The 19458-nt window shown below is 40.9% G+C and overlaps 1 protein-coding gene across 1 annotated transcript; it reads left to right on the forward strand.

Annotated features, from left to right (window-relative positions):
- The first annotated feature begins 135 nt into the window (after window positions 1-135).
- Window positions 136-19452, forward strand: TAAR1 (trace amine associated receptor 1). The gene is made up of 3 exons (XM_080390361.1): window positions 136-8219; window positions 11532-11780; window positions 14596-19452. The coding sequence occupies exon 3, from the start codon at window positions 14631-14633 to the stop codon at window positions 15699-15701; it is 1071 nt and encodes a 356-aa protein (XP_080246487.1). The 5' UTR covers window positions 136-8219; window positions 11532-11780; window positions 14596-14630; the 3' UTR covers window positions 15702-19452.
- The last annotated feature ends 6 nt before the right edge of the window (window positions 19453-19458 follow it).

Below are 19458 nucleotides of genomic sequence, written 5' to 3' on the forward strand. Positions count from 1 at the left end.
AGTCCTGGGTCTGATTTCTATTGTGTTCTGCAGCAAATGGGCCTCATTTGCACCACATGTGCTTTGGAGTGGTCCCTGACTCAGTGCTTGTCACACAGACTTTTGCGTCTACTGCCTTTCACATCACTGGCTTACAGCCTGCACCATGCTTAGCACTGAGCTGTGCTAAATGTGGCATGTAAGGAACACTCTGTGGCTTCCCCACAACCACCACCCACCACCCCCACCCCAATGTATGTTGTCCAAAAGATGCTGAAATCACATAATTTCTGTTTTCCTATGTGCTGCTGCTGCTCAGCACACAACTTCGGAGGCTCCTTCCAGGACATGTTTCATCCTGGAAAGAAAACAGCTGAGCTTGTGTGCAGGGGAGGGACTGTACCGCGTGGGAGCAGTTATTCAAGAAAGGCAGGGCCTCTAGGCTGTGCTTGCTGGTGCCTTGTCCAGCACCTCACTTTTCTCACCTGACTTCTTGTAATCCAGACTAGTCTTTCATCAGAGAGGGCTTTGGTCAAGAGGATTTCTGACCAACCTGTGGCAGTACTAATTCCATGTGACTGTTTTGTGTGTATGGGGTCCAGAATTTCAAGAGGCAGATGGCCACACTGAAGGATGAGAGCTAAGCCTGCTTCCCGAGCCAGTCCAGTAGCCTCCAGGAGCCCCTCGTCCATAATGGGCAATGGTTTGGGAAGGGCAAACGGAACTGAACATGCTGGTTATGAAGGTCTGCAGTGTCCCCCTATTGACTGTGCGGGTCTGTTGATTTGCACTGGGTTCAGCAGTCAGGCATGTACGGTGGAAGGTGTCTCTGCAGCAGAGCAGCCAGGAGCTTTGTCCTGGGGGTGGCCCCCTCTGTGGTGCTTCCCCATCCATCCTCAGTGCTGCTCACTCAGCTGTCTGCCCTGGGAGGGCTCTAGGAAATACTCTGAGAAAGGCAAAAGCTACCATGATTTGTAAACTCCACTACTGAAAAAGACCCTAACACAGTTTTTAACTTGAAAACATAATTTTTTTTCTCTGTTGCCCCTGAACCCTGCTTTTTTCCTCCACCCCAGAGGATGTACCTCTCATACTTTTCTGTTCCAGTCTTCCTTGCTCCTTCTCTCATACATTTCTGTTCCAATCTTCCTTGCTCCTTGGGACAGCTCAGGCCTTGGCCAGCGGGTAGGGCTGGAAGAAAGAGAAAGCTCCATTGGGGGAAGGCTGCTGCCTCCTGCAGCCCTCTCACCTCGCAGGTGCTGCAAGAGCTGCAAAATGGGGCATGGAGCCAGCACCGCACCTCCTTCTCACGCAACCTGCCACTCACCTCCTCCTCCCCCTTGGCTGCCCTTCAGGCAAAATACACTTTTATTACCTGGCCTAGAACTGCTCATACGGAAAAGGAAAAAAAAAAAAAAAAAAAAAAGCAACCGCTACTGGAATGGCATGTGAACACTATTTGACCTTCGTTTTTGTTGTAACAGTCAAAACTCTCGATTAAAATCTTTTTTCACTGGTTTACATGCTAATCCACAAAAAAGAAGAATCTGAGTACATTTTAGAGAGAAACACCTCACGGATGCATCAGTGGCACTCTGGAAACAAACACTTTGCAGGTTGCTGGTACTCTAAATGCTGAGTATTTAATGTACTCCAAATGGATGTGGAATTTATAATAACCTTTCTGGACCTGAAGAAGAATACAGTTGGGAGACCTGGACTGAATGGAATTGTAGACAGTTTATTGTTAGTAGGTTAATCTTTCTCCTGTCAGGTTAAATTTCCCAAAAATATCTCTAGCAGAGGAGTCAGTAAGAGTTCATTAGTGTTAATTAAATTGGTCCCCATGGGAGCTAACTAAATTTTAAAGAAATATTTCTCTTCTATTCAAGGGCAGATCTTGTGCCACATTCTGCTTCCTTGTCACTATTCTGGCTGTAGTAATTGAACATAAAAATCTCTCACACGTTGCTTGCTGGTACTTCCCAGAGACATGCAGAGCTGACTGTCTTAGGTTAGCAGAGCTGGAAATGGGTCTGATACAATTGATATTGCTAGTTAAGTAGCTTATAGGCTACCAGGAAAGGACTCTTGAGCCTCACCCATTGGGGGTGCAGAAGTGCAGGATTTCTTGAAAATTGCACTAAACTCAAATCTGAAGAATAGCTGACCTGTAGTTTTCGAGTTTTGCTGCAACTTGTCTCTCCCTGAGAGGGTGATGAGGGTGCCATACAACGGACCACTGAGGAGTTCATTAATCCCTCTCTCATTTCTGAAGGTAAAGCAGAGGATGAAGTTACATGGACTGTTGCAGCAATCTCATAATAGCTCCATCATTTTAATGCATAAGAGCCATGAACCCTGCTTTGGGGTAAAAGTTCCCTGGAAGGAGTGCAAACACCAATCAAATCTTCAGCAGAGGAACTTGGTGGTCACAGTGACTAGATGAAGTTGTTTTAGGAAATGTGAGTTTTTGTAATAAAGGCCAATTTCAAATGATGTAAATTACAGAAATATTCAGAATACAGAAGCAGAGAGATAATGAATGTCAGATAAAGCAAATCACATTCATCTAGAACAGTTTCTGTTGAATTCACAGAAGGGTAACAGACTATACAATTACTTTCCTATCTGCTAGGTGGGAGTTAGAAAAGAGAGAATGTTAGCTCATCTTTGGGGGGCAGGGTGGAGGGAGGCAGGGGAAGTCTTTTCTACATTTTCCTTATGGGGCAGAATTTGATTTTCTGAAAGAACAGGAGTGTTTACTGACTCTCGGACAGATATGCCAGAGGAGAAGAATCAGATTAATTTATATGTAATTCACGTCAATGACTCCACCTCAAAAGCTACTCCAGATGGTATCCTAATATCCCATCCTTTTCTGAGCTGGAAAAGCCTACTCTTCACACATCAATATTTCTTCCTTGTACGTTGATGCTGGCCAAAGCAAACAAGACCCACCTGTCCACAGTGTTTCTGACCACATAGAGAGAAAAACAACACCTTAACAGTTTTTATTGGTGCAAAGCTTCAGACGAAGATAGAAAAATACCATGTTAAGAAAGAAAGGTATGATCTAAAACTTACAGCTGACTTAAGACTGGTAACAACTTTAGGTAAACTTTAACTCGGAATAAAATCAAATGTACTTTATTGTACATATTGAATTAAAGCAAGCAGTCCTTGAGCAAAACCAGTGTCAGAATCTTAATCTGTTTTTCTTTTAAAGAGAGCAGGACACTACAGCCACGTCCTTGTATGCATATTTTAGTCATCATAACCTCAATTTATCCATTAAATACTGTAGAACAGCAAGGTGCAGTCAGTGATTTGCAGCTGTTAGACCCAATAACACAATACCAAATGTTTATAAACAACTTGTGTTACCATAGGTGAATTACTAGCAGTATGGGACACTGTTCCTAGGTACACTGAATCAGTCATAGAGTGAGTGATAGGCAGAATGCCCATGACCTGAGTTTGAGTTGATGAATTCATACATTTCTAATTAACCAAGAACCAAATTTTAACCCCACCTCATCCAGACAGTGTTTGCAATGTCACTGTCTGCCATCAGGGCAGGAAAGCTGAAAAAGAGGAATAACTTGCACAGGCCAATAAAGACAGCAGCAATTACTGTAAGTCTTACAACAGCTAATACAGGAATACTTCTCAGTGGCTTGTGATGGACTATGAGATGTCATGGAACCCAACAGAGAAATAATTCCAGCATACCTTCTAAAAATTAATCTCTTGATGCTGTAAACGGTACCTGCTATTGAAGCCACGGATGATCATAACAGCATTACTAGTGTTGCCTACCTGTAGGTCAGGCACAGCTAGAAATGAACAGTCTTGGTGAAACAAAATTTAGCATATTGACAATATGTTAATTTCTCTTACAGTTTAGAAAAGAATGAATTAGCAGAGGCACTTGTAGCCTCCCTGTGAAAGTATTAAAATGTTTCTTGTAGCTATTCATTACTATAAAGTTGTAAGTGAAATACTCTATTGTCTGTTCAGATATTCTCATGGCAGCAGTGAATTTCCACTACAAATATGTACAATGTAAGTAGTGCATTATAAATACATAATTTTAACTTTACCTATCCATCTTCATTTGCTGCTTCTAATGTTAATTTTGTTGAACGCATAGTCTAGTAACTGTGATGGTCTCAGGATGCAAGAACAGCATGGAACATAGGAAGCAGTAATATCTTTTAATGTCAGAAAAAATAGTGAATCTTTAGGAGAGCCCTTTTCAGAAAAAAAGGAGAATAAGTATTTGCATACAGTCGGTTGCACAGCTCACAAACTGCAAAACATAATAACATAAAACTTCATACACACAAAAAATCCCCACAACAGTACCTTAGAGGTAGTCCTCAAGATTGAGCGATGACGTCTGTAACAGAAATTTGTGAACATTTGCTTCTAAATGAGTGTTAGGAGTATGAGACATACTTGAATTTATCAAAGTCAAATACATGGAAACATTAAGGTCAGTTTTTATAGGATGGTTATTTTTCTATTCTACAACTCACTTTGCTGTGTTTTCCAGCCATTTGATACTGGGTTTTGTGCACTAAAAAACGACTATTCAGTTATAGTTTTGGGGTTCTTTTAGGAATAGACATTGGGTTTTTTCAGGCACAACTTTCTTGGTAATTCATATCAAATTTACAAATGCTTTTGGAAAAATTTAAACCTCAATCTGCAAGATTTATGAAAATCTCAGGCAAAATATGATAGCAACAAGCAGTTTAAATGCATTAGCATCAACTCTGTAAGGTTAGGCAAAGAGAGTGCAATGAACTTTATGTCTATGTCATTGCTAAATTACTACTGACTCTAGGATACACTCCCCCATACTTGTGAAGAGACCTTTCTGAGTTTTCCATATAGCCTTTATTACTGTGCTGGCTAAATGCTGCTATCTAATACCTAAATTTCTTCTTTTCTTTTTTCATTTTATCTCCACTGAGAGCCAGAAATCTTGACTTAATGCTCTTTTCATTGAGGTCCAATGAAGTCAAATGGGGGCAGTGAGTTTTTTGTACTACTGCTAAAATCAGTGGTGGTACATCAGTTTGCATCTGCTGATTGTGCATGTGCAGAGACAGAGATGTTCTGCATCTAGTTATGAATTCAAACAGTCGTATTCTGTGTTTTTTATAGTGTGCTGTGCATGGAGGCTCTCACACCACTTGACAGGGTTTGGTTGAAGCTGGAAGTTAACAACTCTGCCCAGGAGAGATCATAGAGACAGTAATCTGTAAAGGTCCTACCCTATCAGAAGTTAGGTGTGCTCTCCCTGTAAAAAAAACAGTATCTTGGTTTGTCATCCAGCTGACAAACTGTAGAAAAAATTGATCAAATATGAACAAACCTTTGTTTTCTTCCTATCCGCTACTTGGTTAGTAGTTGCCTTCTCCAGTTTTCTGAGAGATGTTCTTACGCTGAGTTGGCTGCAATAGCTAGCATATCAAAATTGTGAAAACACATTATAATTCATTTGCGGAAACTTATTATTCAAGAGAAGAATTATGCTTGCTTAAGTCTAAATCAAATATACCTGACACTGAGATATAAAAGGGAAGAACAAGCTGTAAACACAAGATCATTAATGGACAGCGATGTACTTCCTGGTAGCTAGACTGAAAGACAGAAAGCTTTTGGCAGGTGTGGGTAAAAATACACATGTGGTGCCTTTCATAACAGATGTCAGCTATACCTCAAGAGTATCAGATGGCTGCATGTTTTAAGGACTACAGCTATAAAAAAAAAAAAAAAAAAAAAAAAGGTTAAGTTTGATCAATCATCATTACCTAGCAACAGGCTTAAACATTCATTTTGTTGAAGACTTTCTGAGACTATCTGTAATGATTCAGTGGTTTCCAGTAGAGTAGCCACACTTTCAGACCAGAATGTGACATTTCAAGACCTTCATTTCACCAAGAATTGTCTCTCTTGCTCAGCCTCATGTCCCCTGTGCCACCTTGCCATACTTTCCTATCTTCCAAGACCACTCCAATCCCAAATCCCCAGGGAGAAGTTACAACCTGAGTTCCACAGGTTCTGCTCAGGGCTCAGAAATCTCAGGGGACAGGAGCTGGAAGGCATGGCTCTCCATTAGCATAACCCGCCAGCTGATGCACACAAACTGACCCAAAGTGGGTCGGTTCTCCTCCTTGGGATTACTTCTTTCCAGAAGGACTCTCCTCCTTGGATTCCACAGCAATACTAAAACTCAGACTGGATATGTGGAAGCTGGTTGACAAGCAGTGCTTTAAAAGGCAGCAAGTTGTAGTGTGGCCACTGCTGATTTGTAATTTGGCCATATTTAGGGACAGTTCCTCTGGTACGGTGAAAGATACATAAACAGGCAACCAAGACCTCTTAAATCCCTGCTGCAAAGCATATAAACACCAGAGCATCAGAAATAAGAGACAAGCAGAATTTTTCCATTAGGAGGAAACAGTATCTTTTTAACCAGTCTTGTTTTCAGATACTGTTGAAGTATTTTGGTTGGATTTTTTTTTAAATATCCAGTCTGGGATACACAAATCAAATCTTCAGAGATAACTGAAATTGCTAAAGTTTGTCAACGTTACAGAACATTGAAAGGAAAGAGAGAAACACTGGGCTATCTTAAAAACAGTTCAGTGCTGTCAGCTCCATCTGTGCCTTGACCATAATAAACATTTGTCTTTATTTTGTATGTTTATTTCCATGAGCCTGGCTTTAACTTAATTCAGATTTTTGCATGTGTTAATAGTTTGGGTCAGAATAGATTTATTATCTGCTTATCTTTCCTGAATATTTAATATTTACGTCATCTAGTTGATGACGAGATTTTTCCAGCAGGCTGTAAACCAGAGTCAGACCAAGTATGCAGCTACTCAGCTGGGAGATTCGCGTGGGATGAGTCAGTATCACGCTGTATCCACAGGCTGCACCGGTTCGTGATGAGGAAATAACTCCTGAGCAGGTACTGTCTCCGTGTCACACAGTCTGAAATGCTAGTCTGCGATATTATTTTGTTTCAAAGATGAATCTTCTATGGGTAGCACTGAAGATAATAGTGGTTATTCTGCACAGATCACTGGGTTCTTTCTGTAATGGACAGCAATAGCACCAACAGCAATGAGGTTTCGGTGGTGGCTGAGAGCATGATTTAAAAAGCAATTCATTCCCAATAGCTGAAAGAGAAACATAGCTATTGGGGCAAAACTCTTTTCAGACACTACTATGAATTCAGAGTAAGGCTCTCTGCTTTCTGTGAAGTTATTCTAGGACCATAAGGATGCAGAAGGACAAAGCTGGGATTGTACCTGCTTACTGGTCACTGCCTCCCTCCTCCATGTTCGCCATTGTATTGGAGGTGATGCTTGGAGGCCATCAAATATCTACAAACTAGCTACAGTCCTAAATTCACTCCCATGGGATTGGTGGGTGCAGGGGAGCATTGGTGAGGCACAGGGGACCTGTCCTACTGCATGGGTGGCTCTGCTCTGTACCTGCACGTTGGCTGGAGGATTCGCTCGCCCTGCAGAGGAGAGAGGTTAGGGGCTGCTCCTGCCCTCCGGGGGTCCCTGGCACTGCAGTCTGCCAGGGCAGCTTTTGCTGCTGAGCAGAGGCAATGGATTTGAGTTATGGCATTACTTAGCAGGCCATCAAATACATAGACCACCTACCACCCCCTGCAGGTATAGTTTCTTGGGTTTGGATGGATGTGGTTTGCTTTGCCATAAAAACATTATTTTCTTGGATTCTCTTATTCCTCTGTGCATTTCAGAGATTTGTATTTTTATTTGGATTTACAGACCACATCCTAAGCACTGCAATTTGAGAAAGAACACAAACATTGCATTACTTTGTATAAACAGCTATTTTTACTTAGCAAGGAAAAGTGATGGTTTCCACTGAAAAGCAAGGATACAAACCATGGGAAAGATTGAGAGGTCAATCATCTTATGTAATATTCTTTAAATTTCTCTGGTATAAGACTGGACTGAATTCGGATTGCCTTCAGTGGAATTGCACCAGTTTTGCAGCAAAAGTATTCAGATTAGCAGTTGGAACATCTTCTCATTTAACATATAATTAAATATTTATTTTGAGCTAATAGCTCATTGGGAATTTGTGCATCTTCCCCCAGATTTCAAATGTATGAATGGGAACTTAAGAAGATACTTTTTTGTAATGCTGTACTTTTTTTCCTGAAAACTGCATAAATGGTGAGTGGAGTTATATACTTTCAAAATTACTCTCCAACCATGGGGCCACACTAAAGCCTCTGGTAGTTTTAAATCCATGGTTCCCCTCTCAGAAATCCGGGTTTTAAAATGAACCATATGAAAATGAGAAACTTTCCTCTGTCTAATGGGTATTGTAAAATGATATTTTCTGCCAGATGACCAAACTTTACCCATAGAAATACAAGCTGAAAGAATCACAGCAGAAAACAATGATGTCCTGCCTTCTGTTTCTTTTCATGGTAACAGTTCTCATTTTTGAGCCCCGTTCTTTTCCTTACCATTTCCAGTGCCCCTTCCACAGTTTTGCCTAATAAGGACAGAATCACTTTTTAACACATTGTGCAAATGGCTTTGGCAAATTTCTGGCAAATGTGCTATTTCCATTCCCTTCTGCACTGTTTTCCATTGTAATTATTTTATGTTTCAAATACAAACAAACAAGAAGTGTAAATGACCCAAAGTATGCTAGATAGTATGACATCTCTTTTTCTTGGTTTTCCTAAATCTGAAAACTTATTATTGCAGAAGCATAAATTTTGCAGAAAAGAAAGCCACAGCAACAATTTTGTAGACAAGTTTTCGCTTTGCGTTTTGATGTATAACTGCTTTACTATATTACAAATTCAAAAGACTGTCGAACACGATTTATAAGTGCTCTCAGGTCTCCCAAAACCAGAGCTTGACGTATTTCTTTTTGATATTATAAACAGAAAGTTTGAGAAACTTTTTACGATCCACATCAGCACTAAGCCACAAGAAAATGCCTGTTTGAAGCATCTGCACCAACAACATGTAAACTTGTTACTAAAGTGTTCCTTGTTGCTCTAAATTAGTTGATGATTTGGCCTGTTTAATTACTTGATTATCTTGATAACTTAGAAACTGCTACTTTACATTCATCTAGTAAATATACTATTAAATACCACCCTCCCCATGCTCACAGCTTCCTCTGGGTCCGTGGTTCATTCCTTCCCAAATGCGTATGAGTCTTACGGTACAAGCTGGTGCATTCAGAGGTAATGAATGCTAAGTGCTGTGCCTGTGGGTTGGTGTGCGGTAGAAGGGTGAAGGGCATCTCCAAAACTAGCCTGTACAGAGACATGCTGTTGTGCCCTTCAGCAGCTCTGGCTGTGGGCAGCCTCCTGCTGCCATGGGGCTGCCGAAAGCACCTTCTGGGCCCCACACTGGTCCTGTCCCTGCCACGGGCTCACCAGCCAGCCCCAGCCCACTCTCTCCCCTTTGCTTTGCAAAGTACGTGGAAGGTGTTTTGCAGCTCTTGGCCCCGAGAAGGTTTTGGTAGGAGCAGGAAGGCTGGCCAGCCCCACAGGGGAGCCTTTTCTTCTTTAGATGTGAAGTCAAGGTGAGAGCCCAGCCACACTGCTATCAGGGACAAAATTCACCCTTAGTGTCACCAGGTCCCTTTCTCCACCTTTTTTCTTCTTAAAGTAGATTTAATTTTTTTAAAGCATATAGGCATTACTGATAGCCAGCTAAGGAGCGAACACGGCTGGCTCCAGGGACCTGCGCTCCGCTGGCTGCTTTGAACTTCCCCTCCACCAGCATATTCCAGTGTTAAGTGCACAGTGCAGGCACAGTACAGGCAGACAAGATGTGACTGTCATGCTGCCCTCCGATAAATACAATAACCCTACAACATATGGGTTTGTATCATCGGGTTTTGGCTCTTCCTCTTTATTCTATTTCACCACCCTGAGCACTTCTAACCCTTCCAAAGTCCTCAACAGGTTTTAAAAGAAGCAGGTTGCCTCCTGGAGAAACATCACACGTTGAGAAGAATTGCAAGTTGTTTTTGCATCTTATTGCAAGCCAGAAACTGGAGGGAAACACTCCCTGACTGGACTCAAAATGTGGTTGTGCGGGGAAGCAGAGCAAAAACCCAGACTTCATAGCTGGCTGCTGCCTGCCACCTGCAGCAGAGCAAAGCTGCTCAGGGCAGGGGAAGGCTCCCCAGACCCAGAGGGTCCCCAGGACTTTGGCTGGTTGCTGCCAGGCAGCTGCTTTTGAAACAAACACCTCAAGCAGAGCTGCCTTTCCAGATCGTCGCCTTGAGTCTTGGCCACCGTGTCACCCAAGGGAGAGGCATGGCAGAGCAGTGTGTGTGCATGCATGGGTGGCCTTTAACTAAGTTCCCATAACGAGCTGGCTGCCAGACTTCTGTATGAGTTTTGTACAGAGTAAGGCAACATGGACTTGTTCCGCTAAATTTTACCTTCTTACAAAATGTGTATGTCAAGATGGTAGTTACCAAGGCCTAAACCTTCTCTTTTCAAAGAGAAGTGCCTGGCTCTGAGGGAAGGCCCACAGCCAGGAATCTCAGAAGCGAGAAGGCCTCTCTCAGAGCCCAGTATCTGAGTGCCTAGCATTTCTTTGATATTTCCCCAACCCTGAGCGATTGGACCTGACTCCTCTTCTTGATGTACCCTCTTTACTCTCTCAAGTAGCTTCTTGCTCAGCCTGATGGTTGTTTCTGCACTTTTTTTAGTTCACAAACTCCCTTTCTGTAGCAAGGAGAACCTTGCATCGCAACCTCCCAGTCCCTTTATGAGTGCAGCCTCAAGAAAAATAAAGGAACTGAGTGGTTTGCATTAATTTTCATTTTTGTGCACATAATGTAATGAAGCAGCTAACCCAGGTTATGCAGCATAGTTTGCAAGAAGTAGTATCTTAACCTACCTTGTTGCATATGTCCCTGAGGCATCCAGGGCTTTAGCTGATGGTCACCATATTGACAATCTTTTATGTTCAGCAGTATCACTGTTTTAAAAGGCTGCACAGTCCTTTGTGGAGCAAAAAATTGATGTCCTCATCTGTTACTCTAATACAGCCAATAATAGGTGTTTATTTTAAACACCATTTTAGTAGGTGTATCTTGCAAATAGCTATTAACTGATTAGGCTGTTAGATTAAACCTGTTTGTTCAGTAGAGTAATCGGAACTAGGCTGGTAAATACACATCATGTCACTCCATACACGATATACCTTTTCAAGGAAATCTTACATGTTGCTGTGACGTACCTATACTTAGGTATTTTGCTATATTTTAGAAGCTTACAGAAGAGAGACTACATGGTGGGTTTTTTTCTGTGTCTAGATGATCTTAGGCCACTCACAATGGGACCACAATGTTTGATCAAACAAATACATGTACTTCATATTAGTTCAATTTACCTATAAATAAGGCCTGTTAAATAAATATGAGTGTCACAGCCACAATTTTGTTCTTAAGTGGGTGGCAAAATTAACAGTTTGAGCTACTATTCACATTAACAGCTGCTCCTGAGACAAGGAGCCAAGAACACAGTTCATCACACCCAATATCCTCCAGCAACATGCTGGGGGTTTCTGGAAGCTTCTCCGGCTGTGGATCAAGTGCCTGTCCTCTCAAAATTTGGACTGTTATGATGGTGAAGAGGCTCAGCTGCCTTTTGAGATGGTCTTTAAAAGAAAGGAGTGCCACTCAATCAGCAGAAAACAAATGAGTGTCAAGAGCAGACTTCTACCGAGCATGAAGGGAGAAAGGTAGGATAACAGGTTTTTAAAAGTGTGTTTCTTCATATGTCCATTTTATTGAATTTTAAACTTTGTAATTAAGTGCGGAAGGGAAGCATTCTGCTTTCTTGTTGAAAACTTCTTTAGTGTTCAGCTCATTTGAACAGTTTGCCACGTGAGTTTTGATTTGTTTTGTTTCCGTTTCACACAAAGCCACACACTTGATCTGAGTTTGCTCAACCTTTTGGTTGCAGTTTCTTCTTTCTGTTTAACAAAAAACCAACATCCCCTGAAAATAAAGTTTTTTGAAAAAGACAAACAGTTTCCAGGGGGGAACATATTTCTTTAGGCTATACAGTTTCTCTGTGGAGAACGATAGAGTAGCTATTAATCTTTTAAATCTAAAAGAAAATTAGAGATAGCACCTTAATTCTTTTGGGTTGGCTTCATAGATTGTTTTACCATATTTGTTTTATTTACAGATAGAAAAAATGAAGGTCAAAATTTCTGTGACACATTTACAACCTGAATAGACTTAAAACTTTTACAATTGTGCTCAGTATATACACTTATACTGCTGTTTAATTATTTCTGCCGTGAAAATTGCAAATTTGGGTTAATAAATATCCAGCTGGCTGTGCTTTCTCTACCTTGAGTGTAAATGTGCTGAAAGAAGAAATGACAAGTAGGAAAAGAAACATGAAAAGACTTGACCAAAAGTGAAGGAAAAGGTATACGAAATGTTAATTAAATGAGGTGAAAAAGAGCAGAGATGATGTTAAACATTAGTAGGCAGAGAAAAGAGGAAACAAAAGGCATTCCAAACAGTAAATAAATATACTCGGATTCCACATATCCTGTGCTCCTGAGAGTACTCTGGATGCACCTTGTCCCTGGCACTCGGGTGCCACTGCCTGACACTACCTGAAAATCCCTCTGTATAGCACAGCCTATTAGTGGTAGCTGTCAGAGTTTTGCAAGTTACAGTTTATTGTCTATATTCAGCTTCCATTTAGCTTCCAATGGCATGGTGTGCTTGTAATAACATTTGTTTCAATATGGGAAAAGATTAATTTTTCTGTTCTGTTCTATCTGGAATAACCAGAGGAAGCAAAGTCCCAGAGCAAATGGGTTACATTAGTACTGGCTGAATTGCCATGTCAGTATTTGTCTGACTCCAAAAAACATTTTATACGATAATGATAATGCTATTGAATAGCATATGCTAATGTTATTTATTTTTCACAATAATACTATTTTTCTGTTCATTAAAGGAAAACCAGATCTTTCAACAATGAATACTGATTGCCCAAGGGCTAAGCACTTTCATTAAATGCTTTTGTAAAATGAGAGACTCGCAAAAGAGACATGCTACTGCATACACAAAGACAGCAATATTTGGGTCCTAAGATGCAGACTAAACCAATGTTCAGAAAATGTTTCTCTCCATGTTTGTGCCTTAGGTAAAAACAGTATTAACATAATAAATGCACATAACATTACTGAACTGGTAGCACTGAAATAAACTAGAGCCCAAAAGATATTTGCTCATTCAGCAGCTAGTACTTCAGATTACTCAGGCTCTTCCATTACATTTTGGCAGCAAAAGGGCAGAAATTTTATTTTGTCCTCTTAAATCTTTTCCTTATATCTCTATTTACAGCTAAAGCCTACAAGAATTTTACAGTAAGATAACCTGGTGAGATAGTGACACCTGCCTAAAAACTGAGGTCTTGTGTAAACTTTTTGGTTTTGCCAGTGTCCTCATTTCAGCTGGGATAGAGTTAATTTTCTTCCCAGTAGCTGGTACAGTGCTTTGTTTTGGATTTAGTATGAGAATAATGTTGATAACACACTGATGTTTTAGTTGTTGCTAAGTAGCGCTTACCCTAAGTCAAAGGCTTTTCAAGTTTCCCATGCTTTGACAGTGAGGAGGTGCGTGAGAAGTCGGGAGGAAACAGAGCCAGGGCAGCCGACACCAACTAGCCAAAGGGATATTCCATACCATAGCATGTCATGCTCAGTATATAAACTGGGGTGGGGGTGGGGATGGTGGGGGGTGGGGACTGGGGTGGGGTGTCAGTGGGTGGTGAACAATTGTACTGTGCAGCCCTTGTTTTTCTTGGGGTTTATTCCTCTTGTTTTATCATCTCCCTTTGCATTACTACTACTACTACTACTACTACTACTACTACCACCACCACTACTACTAGTGCTATTTACTTCATTTCAGCTATTAAACTGTTCTTATCTCAACCCATGGTTTTTACCTTTTTCCAGTTCTCCTCCCCATCCCACCAGAGGTTGCATGGTACTTAGTTGCCACCTGCAGTTAAATATGGCAGCCAGGCTGCACAGTGTGTTCAGGTATCACTGTGAGGTCAGGGCTAGAGGAGAGGCCAAGTATGGGCTTCTCAGCTCTAGCCTTCTGTTTTATACTTGTAATTTTTAGATTTGCGTAATAAAAAATAAGTTGAGGGAGCTTCAGAATCTAAAATTGCTGGTTTTCAAGAGCAAACAGAGATACAGGACTCCAACAAATTTTGATTAAGAAGACTAGGACTGTTTAAACAGGAAATAATGAAAAAGATTTCTCATCCACCCACTAGACAAGACATTGCCCAGTGTAGTCCTCTGGAAGCTACTTGTGTGAGGACACCCCGTTATACACTTTGTTTCATCAAATGACTTCCACATTTCAAGGGAAGTCTAATCTAAAAGCGTAATTCTGTTAAAAGTATAATTACAAAATAGTTTAAACCTCCATAAATAATGAAATATGAATTCCCTACACATTCAAGTAAGTGAAGGTGTTTACAATTGCCTTTTTTTTCCCTCCCTGCAGCTCTCCCTGTATAGAAAGGAAAAAACCAGTTGTAAATGTATCTCAGCATTAGGAAAAACAGTACCCGTGCTGCATGCCTACGTGGACTTGAGACCTCAGTAAGGATGCAACTGTGCTGTGAATCTGTAAATGGCTCTTGCATAAGGAGCAGCTGGTCAAACAGCATCCGTGTTTCCATGTATATCTTCATGGTTTGCATCATTCTGGCCACAGTGGTTGGAAATTTGACAGTTATCATCTCAATATCACATTTCAAGCAGCTCCATACACCTACCAATTTCCTGATACTTTCTATGGCTACAGCAGACTTCCTGTTGGGACTCCTCATCATGCCTTGCAGCATGGTGCGTTCTGTTGAGCACTGCTGGTATTTTGGAGAGATCTTCTGCAAGATCCACACAAGCACGGACATTATGCTAAGCACAGCTTCCATCTTCCATCTTTCCTTCATATCCATCGACCGTTACTATGCTGTGTGTGATCCTTTGAGATACAAATCAAAGATAAATACTTTTGTTATCCTGGTCATGATATTTGTAAGCTGGATGGTCCCTGCTGCTTTTGCTTTTGGGATGATCTTTCTAGACCTAAACTTGCGAGGGGCAGAAGAGATTTATAGCCATGTCCATTGTGCAGGAGGATGCTTTGTCATTTTTAATGAGACTTCAGGTGTTGTGGCCTCTATAGTGTCTTTTTACATCCCTGGATTTGTTATGCTATATATCTACAGGAAAATATACTCTATAGCCAAGAGGCAGGCAAGATCTATTAATGCAATTAGCCAAAAAAAGATGAGATTTGAAATGAAGCAACACATTTCACTCTGCAGAGAAAGGAAAGCTGCCAAGACATTAGGCATAATAATGGGAGTATTTCTCATCTGCTGGAGTCCATTCTTCTTCTTGACAGCAACCAACCCATTTATGAATTATGTGATACCTCCTATTCTCATTGATGCTTTGGTTTGGTTTGGTTATTTGAATTCTACATTTAACCCAATTGTTTATGCATTTTTTTACATGTGGTTTCGCAGGGCATTAAAGATAATTCTGCTTGGAAAAGTTTTTCAGCGGGACTCTTCCAGGACTCATTTGTTTTTAGAGTAACATGTTTTAAATAGTTGGATTCATGGCTTTGCATTTTTGCCCGGAGGCTGAACTCCTGCATGTAAGAGCTAAAAATGAAGGAAACACCTGTTTCTTTACTCATTTACCAAGTTTGGTTCAAGGAAATAAACAACTATTGCGCTTTACATCTTCTTTCATACCAGACCGGGATTCATATGTGATGTTTCAGTTCTAGTTATTTATATGCAATGCACAGAAGACCAAGAGTTAAGTTTAAAAAAACTTACAGCAGTTCATATCCCTGCTCTTCATCATTAAGAAATTATTCTGATAAAACAGATCAATTTCTTGAACAAGGTGTGTTTATATTACAATATTTGTGTTTATTTATCATCCTCTAGAAAGAGGAGAATTTTTTTCCTATTGAATTTCTAGACATCTTTGAGTAATAACCCAAACTTTTAAGTTTGTCCCTTTCCTTCAGTATGTGTGCAGATGTGCCCATAACCAGCCATACCAGCAAACTCCATGGAGGGAAGATCAGACAAAGAAAAGTCATGCTGCTCCTTCCGTTTCCGTTTCAACTAGTGCTTGTCACCTATGAGTTTGTCACTTAAAGGCTTTGCTGCTTAATGAGATCAAAAGCATGTTTAACATGGTCAAAAGACAAGGAAAAATACAATGTACAAAATGAAAAGCAATAGCAAAAAGCAACATTGAACCTGACAGTGCCAGAAAATGATGCTTGTCTAATGAATGTTTGTATGTAAAATATTTGCCAATTTACATCTCACAGAAATTTTTTTTTGGTCATATTGTTATTCTGTCTGATGGCAATGCTGTGACAGCTGGTGAGGAAAGAATATAGAAAATTGTTAAGAAATGCTATGGTTGGCCTGAATGGAGGGTGAATGGGTCAGGGTGGCTGTGGAAGCATCAGGAGGAGTGGCAGAAGAAGGAATATAGGAATGGACCTGGGTATGCAGGCTGTCACGGTTACATCTGTGGGCAGCTTCTCAGGACACCCAGACTGGGAGATGAAGGACAGGTGAGTAGGTAAAAAACTAGCACATGGTCACCATCTGAAGAAGACTCACAGACTGTTATGTTTTTGAATTTATGACCTGGCTTTTCTGGAGTTAACAGATCACCAAACAGAAGGAAATATTACCTATGGCCTGACCTTTTGACACCTGGTTCGACTATGAAGGACCAGTTCTGGGAATGGAGACAAAAGAATTAGGACCTGAGAAGACACTATAGAGAGAAACTGATGACTCTGTACTGAAATAAGAGCTATGCTCAACAGTAGATGATGTCCTCATCTTCTGTTGTCATGTTGCATGTATAATTGCGCGTTGTATGGGTATTTTGTCTTTCTTTTCTGTGCTTTGTAGAGCACTGAAGCATTCTGTGCTGTAAAGCTTAAAAATTGAATGATGCTACATTTCAGCAGAGCAAAATATCGGGATCTAAAATTGTTTCACCGTCATCTTGTATGTTTGCACTCTCCAAAATGACATAAAAAGGAAGAATGAAATATACACTACATCAGCACACATGCTGTGGAAGATAACCCTTGTTAGTGACAATATGACTACTTTAATACTTTATCTCACAGAAATAAGGTAAGTTAAGATAAAAAAGTCTATCTTTCTGATAAATTAATGGGTATTTCTCATCTTCCTTCATCCCCAGTGAGGCTGACATGATGTAGCTAATTTTCTCATGGTCCGTGTTACCTTCTGAAACTGCATGATCACTTGGACATCTAGATCTCTCTTGAAACTGCAGTTTCAGAAGTGCTGTCAGGTGATACCTCCTTTCTTCTGGTGGTGTTACAGATTAAAGGAAAGTGATCTTTCCCTATGAGGAATGTTGCCCATCTAAGGCTTTTAAAGTATATTTACTAAGTTCAGTACATATTAACATAGGTCCTTTAGGAAGTCAGTGGAGTGGAGAAGTTGTTTCTTTTCCTTTATCTCCTGTCTATCCCCCTGAAAATCTGGAAACATTACTGTGTTTCCAGAGAATTTCACTTCTACCAGAGTTCCCAGCCTGTCAGTCTCTCTTCATAACTTGCTCTGACATATTTCTGGCATTATTTGCTTGTTGCAGCAAGAGTTTGTGAATGAATATGATCCCAGCTTGCCTGCAGGATAGCCTCTAGGTCAAACAGAGCACAAGCCTCTGCACTCTGTGCCTAAACCCTAGGGCAAACCTAATCCACTTAAAACTTCAAAAATAAAAATAATAATAATAAAAAAAGAGACTCACACTCTTGAAGGCTGATAGCCATCTAATCTAAATTTATACACCTAAAAGTTAGGCATTACATCTTCTCTAGTCATTAGTAGTTCTCTTTATACTCACTGTAGAAAACCAGTTGCTTTCACAGCGTGTTTTGTCTTACCATTTTTAGGTAAGATGAATTGTTCCTGCAGATATTCTTTCTCTTCCTACTAAGAGGGATCTTTCAGTGACTAGAATAGATGTTTTCATGTTTTTAGATATAATTTTTGGGTAGCTGAGATGAGGATCACTCAGTACAGGTGAATCCCACACTATGGAAAAGTTGGCATGAACCAGGGATTCAAAAAATGCTCGCTTCAAAGGCCAGGGTTTGGGAACTAGAAGTTAGATGTCTTCTCAGCTCTTGACTAGCAAGAGCCCTGAAATGAGATTTTAGATCTAGGCAGTGGTTCATGGAGCTACTATTGAAGATTTGCCTGAATAGCCGCAGCTCAGAGATGATGGTGGGATGGTGGATTGTGAAGTCCCAGAGGCATGCTATAGTTTCCTGTGTCCTGCCCTGGAGAACATCAGGAGGTAAGAAGGTCAAAAATTGTCAGGTCATTGTGAGGAGATGACCTGCCAGGGAGGGCATATAGGGGAGACCTTGGGTGAGGGGAGTCTCAGCCATCCCGTCCATGTTGTACAGAAGTTTGGAGAGTGTCATGGTTTAACCCCTTCCCCCTGCCTGCCCCAAGGTTTTATTGCTGAGCACATCACATGATGTGCGGTATCCTTTTCATCATTTGGGGTCAGCTGTCCCAGCTGCGCCCACTCCCAACCTCTTGTGTGTCACCATTCTACTCACAGACAAGGTCCTGAGGCTGTACGTAAGATCTGCTCAGCAACAGCTAAAACAGGGGGCTGTTGTCAACACTGTTTTCATCACACATCCAAAGCATAGCACCACAAGTGAATATGAAGAAAATTAACCCCATCCCAGCCAAAACCAGTAGAAAGGACATCTCAGCATCGTGGCTGCACAAGATCACCACAATCTATTTAGTGTAAATGGAAATAGTAGAAGAAATTTTCAGTGTATAGACCAACAACTCTCCTGCAAGCTAGTCTAGCCAAGATGTCACTGATATATATTCTCTGCAATAGGAACAAGGGGCTTCCAGCCACAGACAGGTGGTGACCTTCATGCACACCTAGAAGGCAGTTCTCCTTGTTCTTAGTAACCTACAATTATGCCAGCTTTGTCCACAGCCCAGTCAGAAAGTTTCTGAAATAACTTTTTCCTCTGGTGTCCTATTACCTAACGGTGGTACTTTCTCAAAGAGTGTCCTTGCCTTCTGTTTACAGAGTGCCTTCTCTAGCAGAGCAACTTTAATGAAGTCCCAGGTTACTTTCTCTCATTAGCTCTAATCACAGGCAGCGCAAAGCTATTTCTCACTGCGAGAGGGATGTACAAATGAGATGTGTTAATGAGGCTGCAGGGACTCTATTTGAACCCAAGACTTTGATAAATTAGGAGAGCACAAGAAAAAATGCCTCATAC

Source organism: Falco punctatus (assembly GCF_963210335.1).
Source record: "Falco punctatus genome assembly, chromosome: 5".
NCBI lineage: Eukaryota > Metazoa > Chordata > Aves > Falconiformes > Falconidae > Falco > Falco punctatus.

Coding starts and splice junctions, on each gene's coding strand:
- TAAR1 (XM_080390361.1), top strand. CDS start 14,631: ATGTATCTCAGCATTAGGAAAAACAGTACCCGTGCTGCATGCCTACGT.